Below are 18,227 nucleotides of genomic sequence, written 5' to 3' on the forward strand. Positions count from 1 at the left end.
TGCAGGTAAACGATATTATAATATGACGAACATGTTGTGCAGAGGTTACGCACTGCAACGACTGACGCCCACGTGCATTTTGACGAGTCCGGTCGCGATGCATGTTCCAACGGCGGTCTCGGCGATTGATGAAAAAAAATTTATAATATACATCGTTATTTTGATACGACTACACATACAATATAATATGATTAAAGCATTATACTATATTATATTGACAAAATACGATAATGCTTTAGCTTTAGCTGACGGTCGTATTGTCAAACTTCAAGATACGACATATTCATCGAGGGGTGCCTATATAAATATATTATATACCTACCTATATACATCATGTATTATTGTAAAATATTTTCCGGGGCAGTGGTGTATCCAGAGAGGGGTTAGGAGGTTACAACCTCCCCTCCCCCCCCACGAAACGTTTTCGACCATTTTATATATTTTGTAGGTCATACTACATAATACTATGACAATTGTCGGACAAAAGTGTTTTGTGTATGAATTTTAAATATTCATTATATTATTTTATATTTTTAAAAATTTATAAAGTAATCTATACTTCATATCTCATATTGGCCTTACCGTCGAAATTATATTATTTATAAATCATTACATATTTATCATCAAGTATGGACGCATATCATATCGATGACAGAATTTATCTGTGGGTAGAAAAATTATAAATTATAATTTTCTTATCTTTTGGTATTTCTCTCCAATAACAACAGTACCTATATATATCCACAATACTTAGGTAATACAATTTCTGTCAATTCCAATTTATACTTTACAATACTCTTCAGTCGGCCATTATACGTGCAGTTGAAACTTGAAAGCTCTTGTACTATTTATATTTGTGTAATTTAATCTGCTTGACTATATTGTTTTTGCAAATTTTGGGAAATATACCTACTAATTTTTAATTTTTAATTATTAGTAAAAAATCTCAAAATAATATATTAAATTACTTTTCTTCGACATTAATACAAAATTGTAAAAAACAAAAACTATCTGACGACCAAAGTGTAGTTTTTAAAGAAGTTTAAAAACCAACTAATACTTCATCCAGTATACGGAATTGGTAATGTCTAATTTACCAGAAACAAATCAACCAAGCAATACAAAAAATCTGATCAATCTTACTTTTGATGAAACACAAGATATTTTTTTCTATATTGGAAAACGGGTATCAAATAGATGTATATATATATATATATAAATATATAAACGATAAAAAAAAAATTAACGCTTGTACCTTGCATCGCGTATAAATTGACATGATATTTAAACCTATTAATAATACATACTATGATTTGTTCCTTTTCAAACCTTTAATAGATTTTGATTCATATACCCTTATCTGTTCTCAAAATTTAATGAAAATTATATGAAAAAAATAACAATATACTTTTCACGTGAATAGGTATTTGATCAAAATATTTTTCAAAAAACATATTATGGCTATTCCTGCAATAAAATAAACTACTTAAAACCGCTCAACAACTAAACTAGTACTTATATATAATATATAAATATATATATATATTGGAAAATACTAAAGGAGTAATTCGTATTCAATTTGATTTTTAAGCACTACATGCAATATACTTGTTATTTATGCCTTTATAATATCCGCGATGTATATACAAAATAAACTCATGTGAGGCATGTGAAGTATTTAGCTACATAAATAGTTATCGATATAATATAAGAGTATGAGACTCAACTTCGATATTTAAAAAAATTACTTTGATTCATGTACACGTATAGAAAAACCTACGCACAACACACAAATACCCATATAAATATATTCACTTTCGGTTTTTTCGCCTGCAGTTCACTGCACGTATGTAAAAAAAATTAATATTCCATAAACTATGTTCAACGATTTTTACTGCTGTGGTTGTAGATATAACTAGTTGTAATTCAATAGTTTCATAAAAGATTCAAATTAATAACTTACACAGGTTTGCACTTTTGGTCAAGTATATATAATATATATATGGCCATATGGGCAATGGACATAAATGTGTAATAATAAGTATTCTATATTAATTAATACACAAGTATATCATACGTAATATATTACATATATATAGTATGCATCTAGTCAAGTATACATACAATATTGAAACGTTGATAGGTACACATAAATATATATATACACATACGCAACCATACGCACGCTTAAAATATCCCTTGGATTCCGGTGATCTGATATATTATAACCCTAAGTCTTTTTTGGACGTCTACCAATTTTATATATATATATATATAAACGAGCATACAAAATTTCAATGATGGCTTGCGACTTGCGTACAACTGCTTACACAGATAGTCGTCAAAATGTATAGATTACACCTTTTTCTGAGAATAATAATTTAAGAAAAGTAACTATATTTTTTTGTAACTATTTTAAATATCACTATATTATGATAAATTATTTATGATTTATACTTAGGATATTTATATTTAGTAAGCCTTCTCTTTGAAAGCCAATAATCTTTGTTGGTGTGGCTACTTAATAGAAACAAAAAAAGAAATTATACTTAGTATAATTAATAGTTGGTCTTTAATTTAGATTAATTAGATTGTCTTTCGATATCGGCCATTCAATCATTTTTGTTATATACTCTATTATATAAATTAAATATAGGCATATTATACTCGCATAAATAAAAATCTTTTTCTAATGTATAAGTAGAATGTATATGTTGTTTATTTATATTAAAAATAAACTGTGATATTTTGAATTATTTAATAATGCTATTAATTAGTAATTTATATGTAATATACTTGTATTTTTTCTGCGATTAATTTTTGAAATCACTAAGACATAATTTTCAATTAGTTTAAAGCATATGTTTTATATTTCTGCAGATACGAAATTAAGTATATTATGATATCCATTAGGAATACAAGGTCTTTGATAAATTTCACTGAGGAGATCTTTTGTGTTTTATTCATACCACTTCGTCAGTAATGCATATTGTAAATGATATATTAGTTTTTTTTAATTGAACATTACAAACATTTGAAATTAACTATCCATGATATTATTATAAATATGGTTTTAAAAAACTCTCTGAATAAAAGAAATTGTACCATCACAAGTACAAACAAAATAAAACTCTTTTATAATATTATACGTAGTATAGTTAATTACTACTAAGTCTACAAACTAGACATAGTAATATTTAATTAAAAATGTATTCAAGTTAAACTTTAATTTTTTTTTTTAAATTAATCTTTTCAATTGCAGCTTCGAAAAGTATATAATATAACGATAATCTTCTACGTATGCGTTTTGAAATACGCTAAACGCCGTATTTGCATCATAATGATAGATTAGTCATCAGTTCACCAGGCATACAGAAAGTATTATTAACTTATTTTACTTATTAACTAATCTAACCTAAACTAATCCTGAAATTAATAATCAGATTTTGAAAAGATATAAATAGAAAAATTAATTTTCTGTAATTTTTCAATAAATTCATTATATTTTAATTCATAATACAGCTGTATAAGTATAAAATATAAATAGTAAATGCATGATGCAAATTTTAAGATTTAAGATAAGTAATATTTTTTGATACAAAATTATGACAATGGGAACCGGAATTGATTTGACATGGATAGTATACGGGATAGCCGATTCGACTCCTTATTTGAGTGCCATTATAAGTGTCTTCTATTCAACCGATCATTCTATACACGTACCCTAAATTTTAAGAAAAACGCATAGGAAAGATAAAAATTATTATTTATTTAATAATATGTAATATTTTAATTATTTCAAGTAGCTTCATTTGAATGTACCTAAACGTACAACATGTTGGCAATTAATACTCTACGATAAACATACATGTTTGATATTACACACCCATTTTAGAACTTCAAACAAGTTTTTTGTACACTATTAGTTAATTTAGTTTATTACCTAAGGTGTGGACAATTAATTGGTTTTGATAATTTCGTGGCATGTTCTTTTGTGTTTGTATATTTGGATTATGGATTATAAGTGAACTAAATTTCTCTATTTGGTCTACTTACAACAATTATTATGACGTATAATCTCATAACCACATAAGTTAACAAAGTTAACTTACTATATGCATTTTTAAACTTACAAAAAATAATATCTTCTTAAACAAAAATAAAAAACAACTTATAGTACCAATAAATAAGTAATACTATACCTAGAGTACTTATAATAGGTAACAATGATACCATACTATAATTTTGTATAGCGTGAATAACTAGACGATTTTTCATAGCATACATATTAATATTGATTTACAGCTTTAAAATACTGAAAATAAAATACCTATGAAATTAAGAAAAATCTGCAAATAATTATTATTTTATCACATAATCCTGTAAATATCATTATTATTATTATTTGTTTTTTTTTTCAATAAACTAATATAAAAGTTTATTATTATGAGTAAATTAAAAGTTTATTATTATTACGTGCAGTAGCTACACTATACAACAATGATTAGATAAACTATTCTATGTCAATTAGTATAATAAAGCACACTAAATGTTTACCATAATATTATACAAATCTATTAAATTTGCCAATCTTCGAAATACCAAACAAAAATATTGCTGTAATAAAATATCTTCCTACGCCCAACTAATTTAAACTATGCAACTGGATGCCTGATTCAGGTAACCATCTGTTAGGTTTTTTAATAAATCTCGGATGTGAAAGATGACCATATGCTTAATAAAACTCACATAAAACGTTTCAAAGAATTAATATAAACTAATTTAAGCCTCAATGAGAATTAAACACCGCAATCATAAATAATAGATAATATTGTAATTTGTATTATATTATTTCCGCTGCTGTAATACTATAATAGTACTGCAATATAACCTAATAACTACCTATACATAACTATTAACTAATATGAAATTAATATTTAAAACATAATACTATAAATTTGGAAATGTTATGCATGTATCGACTAACACGATAAAATAATGTAGAGCTTAAATATTTAAATATTTTATAGCTGAAAAAATAAAACATTGGCTATTGCCTATATTTTATATTTTAAAAATTTAACTTTTGACGTGTAATTAAAGAATTTACTAACATTATAATAAGCATACAAAGTAATTTGAAATATTAAAAATCAAAAATTATATAAATATCATGAAGTAAATATGAATTATTTGTTTAAAACTATGCTTTCATGCTCAATGGAAAATAACATATTAAGTACCTATGCATAACCTTAATCCATTTATTAGGGAATGAATGATAATATAATGAATATAGTAATTGAATAATTGAAATGTTGAGTGAATGTTAACTTCGAATACATAACTATTTTTCTTTTACACAGTAGGTATAATTTACATGAAATTATTATTTATTTATTGTTACTTTCGTTGTATATAAATATATAATATTATAAATATTAAATAATGTATTTAATAGTATTATTTCTATGGAAATTTTAGTATACTAAATTATTTATTTATTTATGTAACTTTCAATCATATTAAATTTTTGGAAATTATTTAAATTAACGAGTTAATTTATGATATAATTAAATAATAAGGTATTTAATAAAATTCAATTACCTATTTGTAAATTCATACTCATCATATCATTTGGATTCACATACCGAACAAGATATTTTTAGTTTATTTTTTATATAGTTAAATAATGATAACACTTAGCTTCCAGCTTTAAGTATTTACATAATAAAGAGTCTTTATAGTATTCTCTGGGATATTTTAAAATAAATTTAGAATGGATAATTAAAAATTATTACAAAATGTGTGGTTAAAAATATTTACATTAACAAACAAGAAGAAAAATATAAATTTATGAAAAATTATAAAGAACAGTTTATGTATAGTTAAATGCTGCCTACGCTAATTTAATTGTTCCGAAAATGGTTTAAGTAACCACTATTTTTAATTTAAAAATAATTAAATGTATAATGATTGTTTTTATATTATACTAGGTATTAAATAGCGTTGCCCGTGACAAATTTACCGGTTTAAAACTTCATTAAATGTAAGCTACATATATTTTTAAAAATGTATTTAATCATTCAGGCGATTTTGACTAAATATAAAATACTTGTTTTACGTGTGCCAACAAATCCCTGTGTGGATTCCTCTTTAAAATTTAAAATTTAAATAATTTACTTTAAGATTTATATACTCGGGTATAGGATTAGCTATGTACCAAATGTTGAGAACCATAAAAGCAATAGACTTGACTGTGGATCATTTACACACACCTACAATATACACACAGTGATATTGAATTGAGTCCATGCTACTTTTATGTGTTTGAATTGAATTCGTATGGATAAAATAACATAGGTAACTATCTATATAGCCAATGACACACAATTAGTTAATACTTACTTAATTAATAAATTATTACGAGTGAAAAATGGAGTGTATGTTTAGATGTTTAGATATTCACCTATAAAATAATTATTTCTCCTCAAACAATTTTTAATATTTTGTTATATTTCTAAGAATAATAATAAAAGTATATACTTGAAATTTCCAAGTTATTATTTTCAATACCTATATTATGATAAAATTTTCAACAAATTTTAACTCTTTTTAAAATATTTATAAGTATGATAAATTTTCAACTTTTTTTTAGTATTTTTCTATAACTGTCGATAAAAAAATTTTCTCTAGGTAAAAAGTACCTTTATTTATTATTATTTTTAATATTTTTTAATTAATTAACTCTTTAGTCTTTATACTTATTATTATAGTTAAAACTCAACTCGAATAACCTAACATTATTGGTCGGACTTAACTCTGATAACCCAAAGTATTTGCAAAACTCAGTTCAATATTAAGGACTTAATTTAATGTTATTCCATACACATATACACACCGACAAATTTCGATTTTTATCAACACAAACTATACAAGTTAAATTATAGACAAAGTAGTAGGGATAGCTACTTTAAAATCGTAAATTCGTAATCACTTTATTAATGAGTTTTAAATTCAATGTATATCGTAAAAAGAACCTTTTTTAGTTTTTTTTTTATTATTATATGCGTTAAAAATTTAAATAAACTCGTTTATTTCATAATATAAGTACCTACTCCAAATTCACGCGTATTAAATTCTTATGACTAAGAAAAAATATAAATTATAATTTTAATTATTTAGATTACATATATATATATTTAATGTGGATTTACATTTTTCGAAACAATATTGTATATGTCTATTGGTTTAATGAGTACTTTCAAAAATAAAAGTGATTTTTTTATTAAATACATAAAACTAGACATAATTATAATATTATATACAACTGTTTCAATTGTGTATGAACCATGTACGTTCCTATGTGTTATTATTTCAATGACCGGTCCCAAAACAAAAATTGGTTAAAATAAGTATTATACAAATCATGGAACATGCATAAAAAATTAGAAAATAATTCATTCGTAGAACCTTTAGAATCATTAGTCGTTTGAAATATAGTAAGTACCTATGTCAAGAACGTAATTTTATGAAAAATATTCTGTTGGAAACACGCTTGTAGATGAAATTGTAGCAAACTGAACAATATTTTGTCGAAATCTAATTTTTTGAACAAATTATTTTCGTGGAAAATATTTTGTTGGAAATATATATTATTTGGTTGATTTATATACAGCTGTAAACAAGTGTCAAATACTTACCCGACAAAATTTATTTTAAAATCAATAAAATTCCAAATAAATATAATTCAGAAAAAATATTTCCAAATATATATATTCGAACTTATTATTTTCTAACAAAAAATACCCCTCTACGTTGCGCATGTTTAATATAAATTATTAAATTATATACACTTATCAATATTTCAATAAACATACTATTAAAACTATACAACCCTGTTAAGCACATGGCACATTGACATATAGTACATATTCTACGTATACTTCATATATAGTATTATAATATATTGTAATATAGTATATATATAGTATTTATAGTATAGGGTTGCATTTTTTACCAATTTCCCTTATTATTGTGTTAACATTACCACTGTAGCCGAACTCTGACTAGGATTTTCTACATAAGCCCATAAACGACGAATAACGTGAGCATGCGTGACGCAACAGAGCGGTTTTTGACAACCCAAAGAAATTCGCTTTCTCCGTGCTCGGCGGCACATCAACAATCGTTGCTGACGATGGACAGCAGTCGAGTGGCTATTAAAGCCAACCGACATTATTATGAATGACTAGGATAGTGCACTTGACTGCTGAATAAGAGACTTGATATAAAATTTTGCGATGAATATAAAATAATAATATATTGTTTTATCGTTACGAAAGAATGACGACAATCACAATCCATTTAGTATAAAAAAGAATAACCGTCACGTGCAAAAAACGACAAAAATTGCTACGTGAGTATATTATATTGTGCCTATATATAAAATAATGGTTAAATGCATGCACCATCGTATATAGCCTCTATAATAATGGTGTAATGCATTCGGTGCAGTCAATGCATTGTATACTATTATACTGTATAATACATAATATTAACTACACTATACTATAAAGTACATAAAGTGCATATAACTATATAATATATAATATAAACAACACACATTAAAAATATATTATAACATTTATATTAATATATAATATGATATAAATATTACTTTTTTCAAATATATTATTTATACGCGCCATCGTGAAATACTAGATTGATGTCGAAGATAAATAAAAACAAATTACAAAAAAAGTAAAAATACTTGAAAATGAGTCAGTTAGACGACATTATTAAAGTATTAATGTATTATAAAACGAATTTCGCGTGGTACCTGCACACGAAGACGTCGACAGCGGCAAACAGCATTAATAGCGTATAGATTATTCCATGCAGTGGGAATATATAATTAGATACAATAATAATAATGAAATTGGCGTGGCGAGAGGATCAGACTATGTGCGTGCTCTGTAGGCGTGACAATGATGTGGGCACAAACGGATTATCTCTCTTGTGGTCGTGTAACGAACGCGAAAACAATATTGTGATATTTACTCAAAAACGGGTATTTAGAGAGGGGCGATCGCCTCGGGTGACACTCGTATTTTGTGTATGAAAATACATACATGATACATTTATCAGCATTAGAATCTTAAATATTAATAGAGCATAATTTATAATTATATTATTTGAATATTTACACCCTAATTACTTATTAGTGATTTTCCTAGCTTTTTTTTTCATCATCAAACAGTTGTAGACACGTATTAACTAATATCTATTGGCTATTGCTATAGCCTATAAGGAACCTATAGGTTGTAAATTATACAATGTATACATACTTTCTTACCTTGACGCGCTGCCTTCGACTCGTAAGTCGTAATCCTCGAGAAACAGGTGATGACGATGCAAACGGAAATGAATAGACAAACATACGTAAACTTGTTTCGCTGGAACTTCGTCACTCTGCACTCTACATGTTAATTACTGATTGACGCGCTCACAGGCGTCAATGTTAAAACGGTTTAATCGAAAATCAAACGGGATGATAAATGTGGAGTTTTATCTATTTCTTTAATGATATGATGAGGCGATGAGCGAATTTCCTAAAATTTGGGTTTTCATTTTAACCATTCCGTGTTATATTTCATACATCAAATATGCAGGTGATAAAATGTGTTAATATTAATAGCACAACCATCCACCTGTAAGAATTTTCTGATGCGGGAGGGGTCTAAAATATATTTATTTTTTGTTTTTTATCTTATATATATATTTATACATTATTATTATTATTCATCTTCATAATAGTATCTAATTATGGTTTTGGTCTCAAAGACCCCATCACTAAATACAAACCTTGCCACATAACCCTGTAACCTGTTCAATACTGCTTTCAACTTTCATCTACTGTCCTATTGGGATTTCCGGCTCCACTGTCTTAATATATTTCTTATATTCAATCTTTCCATCTTAACTTTAGTCTCTCCAAAGAGTGAAGACTAAAGGATGATGATTGATTACATAGAGATATGAGTGTATTTATCGGAATAGAATTGTTTGTAGTATCGAGTTGCCAATATTAGTTAACTGTTGGTATTTATATGTCTTTACTTCTAATGAAGTAAATAAATTGGTCATATATTATGGGGCTCCAGTTATTTTTCTAAAAGATTTTATATACTGGATATTGGAGTATGAAAGGTTTGTATAGGTAATTTAAATTAGTTAGGTAGTGCATACTTTGAACAAGACGTTTTTAGTCTGTCTCAGGTTGTAATATGAATATTTAAGTTTATTTTATGTGTAATATATAATAAATGTATACCTTTACGTGTGGGTATTACGTCAACGCGTTCTTACCGGGAATGTTCGTTAAACTGATACTGTTTATCGTACAAGAAAAAATGAATATTTTACGGTATTATGAACTACAAAACAATAACTATATCTATGATTATACACAAATGTAACATTCATACATATGTGTATATATATATATATATATAATATTCAAAAATAACATTCAAATTATTAACTAAAAAATAGCTAAGACTTAACAGTCAACACTATATAGGTAAAATATAGATGATAATGTACTATAAAAAAATAAAATAAAAATGTATATATAATATGTACTAAAATCACCTCAAGTATTACAATCTGTAGATTGCTTAGTCAGCTGTAGTTCAATGCATAGAAATATTAGTATAGGAATGACTCATTATATTCGGTCGTTCAATATGTAACCAATTGTACATACAATCCATTGCTGATTTTTAAATAATACTATTATAATATTACTAAATAGTAGTGGTGTAGTGGAATTGAAGTAGTCTAAGGAAATGAACTAGAAAAAGAAAGCAAATTAACTATACTTTTTACGTGGGATACGTATTGGACAGATCGACAAATTTTGGTGGGTTAGAACGTTACGTCAGTACAGGCAACGGTCCACTCCCTGCCAGGGGTGGACTGGCCAAGTAGGCAAAGGGGCAATCACCTCCCAGGGCCTTGATAATATTAATTAATAAAAATTATACATATTTAAATATAAAGTGTAATATTAAAATGTAGTAGTAGTAGTAACCTAACCTTACACCACCACACCACATTTCTGTCTGGTCAAATATCAGTACGCTCGAGACTTTGCTATGATAACGCCCTACAGAAAAATCTCCAAAAGTCCGACTGTTGAAAAAATCGACATCTATTGTGCTTTAATAAATTCGATGAAATCGTCTTTGACCGTTTCTGTGGACTTTACACCAGTTATCGGTGCCAATTATTAATACAGTAACAGTATTGTTCTGTGGTAGCAATCCACCCAAGTCTAAGGCTGTTGACAACGTACAAACAAACCAGGCCGTTGCTTCGTTATCATCCATAAACATAAACTGCAACGTCACTATGTATAGTAATTGGTCTAATACTGCAAGTGATATGATTTCATCATATTCGGTCCCAGTTATATTTTAAGAGTCATCCGACACTTGTTCGATAGGTACTTTGACAACAGAAAATAATATAAAAAACGATGATGCATAGCAGTCAAATCAGTGCGGCCTGCAACATTATTCATTTAATACTATGCCATCACGTCTCCCTCCTACCCTTGAAATGTTAGTCCTGTCAAATTTTTGTTTATAATTTTCAAACTTTTTTCTTTTATTTCATTATTTGTACGTTTATTAATTAATAGATAACTATACATTTTTTATACATAGGTAAACGAAAAATTTAGTTTTTTGTTCCATTATTTTTTTATTACCTATTATTAAATCAGAAGATAATATTTGTCCGAGTTTATGAATAATTCTGAAATAGTTAGTCAAAACACAATTTATGAAACTTTTTCTGATGTTTTATACAGGTAGCTAAAAATTTAAAGATTAATGTCGATTAGGTACTAGGTAAATCACTACCTATAAACTATAAAGCATAAATTCAAATCGCTTTATTTTTTTTAAATAAATAAGTCATCGTAAATTTAACAATATATCAATAATTGCTTAAGATTCTTCACGAAATCATGTTTAAACTATAGTTGTTGCCCGTTTATAAATTGAAAGGCAAAAAATATTAAAATGTGTTATTAAATTAAAAGTGGTTGGTTGGCTAACCTGTAATATAAAATTGTATTAAAATTGATAAGTAAGATGAATTGATAACGAAAAAAAGAATGACTATCAATATTTACTATTATTTAGTATTTACATTATACAGTAGATACTAATGATACTATAATGTGTGTAGTAAATACTAAATACTAACAGCACTAACTACCTTAGTAAGTTGAAGTTGTATTATTGTAATTGTGTTAACATTAACCTATATAGATTGTATTATTGTATTATCTAATCTAATGTTTGTTTTTGCCTTTACTATGCAATACAGATTTTAGATTACTTGACCTCGTGCTTTCAAAATCACTTTATTAAGAAAAACTGACTATCAGTATAATTCACGATCAAAATATTTTCAGTTTCATCTAAAATGGTTAGTCAATTTTTATTTTCTGATAGCTTATTTTATTAAACTTCTCGTTGTAAAATATAATTTAAATGATAATGTTTTATTGTTTAGGACGCCTTCATGATGATACAACGAAAAAAGCTAACCATATTTACTGATGCTAAAGACAACATACTGGTTAATGAACTCAAAAAAATTATTGGATGTATGTACTATTAGATATATTTTTATGGATAAAAATCCATTGATATAAAATATATATATTATTTAAGTTTAACCTGATAAAAAAATATTTTATATTGTATGATTTCATCATAATATGAACGTGATAAATAAAAATAAATAAATATATAGAGTGTTTCGTAAAGAACGCAGTTTTTAATTTTGCTATAAATCAATTTAATTTTACAAGAAATACATTACAATATTTACAATACGTAAATATTGTTTCACAACAAGTTGAGGTTTAAGTGTGAAACACAATATTATACATATGACCCTCTTATTGCTCATCACACAATAACTGTCAATACAATTACTAACCTCGCTTTCACGAATTTTTTCATTAAGTTTACTGACTTCTCATTGAAGTTTACGGCTTGCTTTTTAAACCAATGATTTAATGAAACTCCTAAGGGAAAAGTTACATAGAGTAAATCATACGACCTTAGTGACCACTGCTGATTGCTTCAGAAGAAAATGAGTCGGCTGTCAAATTTTTCAGGAAGTAGAAGTGTAACAAGGCGTACTGTTTTACTGGAACCACATTTTTTCATTAACTATGTCATCCCAAAAAAAGGCTAAGGAAAATTGGAAATCATGTTCCAATAGCAATCTTCATTCACTGTTTCTGAATTTCTATATTCATTTTCTAAAAAGTATGGACTTATCCCCACTTTCCCGATAGCCACACCAAACAATTACCTACCATGGATGCATTTGTTTTTCTTTAATTACCCTTAGATTAAGCTTTTTCATTTAGAGTTTCATTAAATCATTGATTTATACAAATAAGCCATGAACTTGATTGAATCTTAAACAAGAAATTCAATGAGTTATCAGTGAACTTAATCAAAAAATCTGTGAAAACATGATTAGTAATTGTATTAACAGAGTTAATGTATGTCAAGTGATTAGAGGAAGTCAAGTGTACGAAAAATGTATAGCAAAATTTAAAACTGTTCTTTATGAAACACTATACATAATTTTAATAAATAATAATAACAGCAATAATTTCTTTGGCAACTAAACTTAATGCTAAATATAGATTGTACTAGAAAAAAATTGTGTTAAATAGATAAGAGAACTGAAGAAATTTTATCCAAATTTTAGTTGAGTGAAAAATGAGATAAATGTGAAAAGATTTTTATATTATTCATGTAAAAAATGTTATTTACTTTTTCTTATTAAACACTTTTTTGAAAGTAGTGTTTGCTATCTTTGTCTATTACATACATATTGATCAAACTGATGTGTTAAGGATTCTCAAAACAGATTTAGTTTTTCATAAAATTTGCTTGCTATCAACCTTACCACTTTTTTTTTTTTTTTTGTTTGATTACTATCCATAAATATTCAAAGAAAATTGAATAAATACCATATTAAATGGTATGGTATAAGTAAATAAAAAAAAAAAACTGAATGTTGATCTAATGTAGATTTCATGAAAAATTAAAATTTGTTTTCATAATTATTATTGTGTAGTATTAGATAGGCCAGTGCGTTTGAAATGAAACAAATTTTAATAACGAAATAGCAAATATGGTGGATAAAAAGTAAATCACTGTTTTCAAACTTCTAAATATCCAATATTTAAAAAGCTGACAGATAAAATTAAATATTTATTTTTTGTTTATGATTATAATTTATAATGAACAATTTAAGAAAAATTTGTATAAGTAAAATACTTTATTTTTTTAAGACAGTTATGATAGTAAAATATTTAAAATTCCCAATCAACAACTACTAAAAATATTATTTTAAGCTCCTCTTATAATATTACCTCAAAGGTAAATGAGGTTAAATCCTTAATTCAATTTGTTAGACAAATTTTTGATAACACTAATGGGAACAATAAATTATAAAAACGATCAAGACTAAAATTCATTTATTGAATTTTTTTAATATTTACTATATTATTCATTATTATTTTAGGTATCATTAAAGTAGCACCAGAAAATCAACAACTTTATTACAAAGAAGAAATCATGGATGGGACAAAAACGTTGTCAGAGTGTGGTTTGAATTCTAATATTGCTAAGGCACAAAGTCCAGCTACTATTGGTTTAGCATTGAAGTAAAAACAATTAAATATTAAAATATTTGTAGATAATTAATGTTGTATGGTGTTTACAGGATGGATAATGGAGAATTTGAGGCATTAGAAATGGTACCATACTCATTGCCACCTGAATTACCATATGTTATGAAAAATCAAGAACCTAATGGCCAAGAACCACCCATGTAAACAGCAATCACTAAATAATATATTCCAAAATGAGTTTGTTTTTTTTAATGGTTTATAAACAAGTGAAAAATAGCATCTCAGCTTAAACTAAGGATTTTTTTTTTTATGATTGGTTATAGTATTTTTTTATTATTATATAACCTTATTTTATATTTTATTTATAATCAATAAACATGTCATGACTATGAAAGTGGTAACATAAACACTAAAAAAATTAATCATTATACCAAGTCACTAAATTTGTTAATTTAAACATAATTGTTAAAAAAAGTTGTGTTAAAATTTAAAGTATTCAATATAAATATCTAAAATATTATTTATTTAGTTTGTATATTGCTTTCAAGAGAATAAAAAAAAATACCATAACTGAAACAAAAAATGTTAAATAACTAAATACAATAGAATGTTGAAATGTCTGTTTACCATACTTATCCTTAATTAAAAATATTTATTTCTTTATAAGTTTGTTGACCTTTTTTTAAAAAAAAAGAAAACAATGTAAAATTAACAAATTAATTAAAAGCATAATTTTTATAATTTAATATTCAAATAATAATTAGTTTTTACTGAGGAACGTAGACATATTATTGTACAGACTGGAATTCACCTATACTCTACCAGAAGTTTTTCAGTATCGACATTATTGAAAACATATAGCCAATATAATATGTAATATGATAATCTCAAATCCTTTTCCAATCATTGATATTATACATTATATATGACATTCCTATGTTAAATGCAAATAAATTTTAAGATCAACATAATAGTAAAATAAACTATGTTCTTACTTATACAGAAGCTTCTGAGCCATAAAAAAACTAACATTTAAACCACAGAGAAAAGAGATGAGATACAATGATGTAGTATTAGTTATATTGGCTTATACATGTTTATATAATAAATCCATAAGTTTAATATTAATGGACCCAAGATATTTGTTATATAAAATGTTTTCTCTAAACTTTTTTCTTTTCACTTAGTCTATATGTTTTTATGTTAATAGTGAGGCATCACTTCTAAATTCTAATGAATGTTCAAAGTCTCATAAATCAATCTTATCACTAGAGGCAAGTAAGTAATAACTAATAAGTTATCAATTGCTTCATGATGTCAAAAAAATTGAAAGAAACCAAATAAACAAAACTTAATTACTAAAAACAAAAAAAAATAGGACAGTGCTTTACATTCAGTATTGGTTATAAAATAAATTGTACTTAAAACTATCGTAATATTATTATTTAAACATGTGTTCAGGTTAAATAAGGTAAAATAAACAATGATTTTTTTTTTCATATATATATTTATAAAGAGCTATGAATCAATTACATTGGTTTATCCAAAATTCTATAACATTGCCTACCATTATTATCTTACCATTTTTGTTTTGTTTTTTTTTTTTTTTTTTTTAATATATATTACTTATACAATCTATTTACCTGTTGGCTGTTACAAGAAAGTAAAAAAAATATTGGAAAACTAAATCTTAATCAGAGGATGCTAATTATCCTTAACTCTCCTCCCATTTGTGTCATTTAAAGTTATCAAATATAAATTTAAATAAAATAAAAAGTATAATATTAAAGTCTGATGTTTGTACATGAGTTACAAATAATCTGTAATTATAAATTTATATCCATACACTAATTAGTAATTACAAAAATTATAAATACTAGCTACCAATCACCTCTGTACTGGTTTAATTCCCTTTTATTTTCAATACAGTCAATATTATTAGAAAATTATTGTTCCAACTTCCAAGTAACTTTTACAGAAAACCAGTAACTCATGGTCTGGTATCTGACACTATTTGTTTTCTCAATTATACATACTTCTCATTTAGAATTAATGAGTTTTAATAATAAATCTAACTTCTAAGTATAAATATTCAACAGATAATAAATCTAAATTTGTTTTTAATTATTTAAAAAAAATTAATATTAAAATAACCTGGTAAGAAAAAATGAATCTGTATAATTGATATTTATTATTTTATACTATATATTTCAGTATGATTTTCAATAAAATGTTAAAAGTAATGATAAAAATAGATTCTAAAAAATATATTTACTAGTTTACTTCTGTATTTAAAAATTTTTATATTTTTTTCCTATCAAGGAGCTCATTCATTATGAATTATGATAAAATAGTTTGTTTTTCTTATCTCTTTAAATATTTTTCTTTTTTTTAAAGTACATCTGACTTTTTATTACTTTCTAATTTTTTTTAAGAAAATTATTTTATTGATTGCAATTTTATTAAGTAATTTTTTTATGTCCAAATGCTTGAATCATACAAGTTATACAAGAAAAAAATTTTAAAAATAGTTTTGGTCTAAATTTATACAATTTAATTAACAATAATATTTTATTTCATTAAATTTAAAAGCTGATAATTCTAACCTTTGGAGCCTACGGTTGAATTAGTGATTTTATACTTAATAATGATATGCTCTGTTATGTTCATAAATTTGCATTTTTGGATTTACTAGTCAGTGCCTAATCACTTGTACATATTTTTTATGTTTTTTTGTCATGCAGCAATATGTACAATTCCTAAACATTAGGTTGTTATAATTATTAATTAGGGCTCAAATTTAAATGCAAAATGCATTATTACATGAAAAGTTCTAGGAAACGCTTTTCAAATACAATATCCGTTTTATAAACCAGAGAATTGAAAACTTAAACATATTTTATTAACGGTTTCGACATTTTAATATAATTTTGATAATTTTTAAATAAAATTTAAATGGTTCTTATTTATTACAACCATTTAATATTTATCATTTTATCAATTGTTTTATTTTTGATTTGATTTTTTAATGCACAGATGGGACGATAACCGATAACGTATTTACTTATCTACAGTACAAATTAACGGCTGTAATAAGTTCGGGACTCAAGTAAATGTAAAGCTTAACATAAACTAATTATAAATTTTGAATTATTTAAAATAAGTAATTCAGACTCAAGATTGATGATTTTACCGATTAACGCTTAAAACCAACACCGAAGTGTCCATTAAAATTTTATAGATTATTCATAATAATATTATAAATTAATAAAATAATATTGCAAAAATAAACTTTGGGTTTTTTTAGACTTTTTTGTAGTAAAAGTTTAAAGTTTAAAATGTATTTTTTTTTTAGTAATTTTAACTATTTTAAATACTTGTTATCACCATTCACCACCACAACGTCTTTATCAATATCAATTTTTCTTCTACAGTTATTCACTTTTCCATGACGCAAAACAATGGCGGACGGCGCTTAAAC

The 18,227-nt window shown here is 25.4% G+C and overlaps 1 protein-coding gene across 1 annotated transcript; it reads left to right on the forward strand.

Annotated features, from left to right (window-relative positions):
* The first annotated feature begins 12,195 nt into the window (after positions 1 to 12,195).
* On the forward strand, positions 12,196 to 14,960 carry LOC112598952 (elongin-B-like). The gene is made up of 5 exons (XM_025345621.1): positions 12,196 to 12,298; positions 12,406 to 12,507; positions 12,595 to 12,688; positions 14,638 to 14,779; positions 14,839 to 14,960. The coding sequence occupies exons 2-5, from the start codon at positions 12,505 to 12,507 to the stop codon at positions 14,948 to 14,950; spliced, it is 351 nt and encodes a 116-aa protein (XP_025201406.1). The 5' UTR covers positions 12,196 to 12,298; positions 12,406 to 12,504; the 3' UTR covers positions 14,951 to 14,960.
* The last annotated feature ends 3,267 nt before the right edge of the window (positions 14,961 to 18,227 follow it).

The sequence above is a fragment of the Melanaphis sacchari genome, unplaced genomic scaffold (assembly GCF_002803265.2).
Source record: "Melanaphis sacchari strain LSU unplaced genomic scaffold, SCAv2.0 Contig4_pilon_pilon, whole genome shotgun sequence".
Classification (NCBI taxonomy): Eukaryota; Metazoa; Arthropoda; class Insecta; order Hemiptera; family Aphididae; genus Melanaphis; species Melanaphis sacchari.

What these genes read in the sequence shown, in the direction of transcription:
- LOC112598952 (XM_025345621.1), top strand. An exon ending in ACTCAAAAAAATTATTGGAT is followed by an intron (nt 12,689 to 14,637) that starts GTATGTACTATT and finishes TTATTATTTTAG; the next exon opens with GTATCATTAAAGTAGCACCA. An exon ending in ACTATTGGTTTAGCATTGAA is followed by an intron (nt 14,780 to 14,838) that starts GTAAAAACAATT and finishes TGGTGTTTACAG; the next exon opens with GATGGATAATGGAGAATTTG.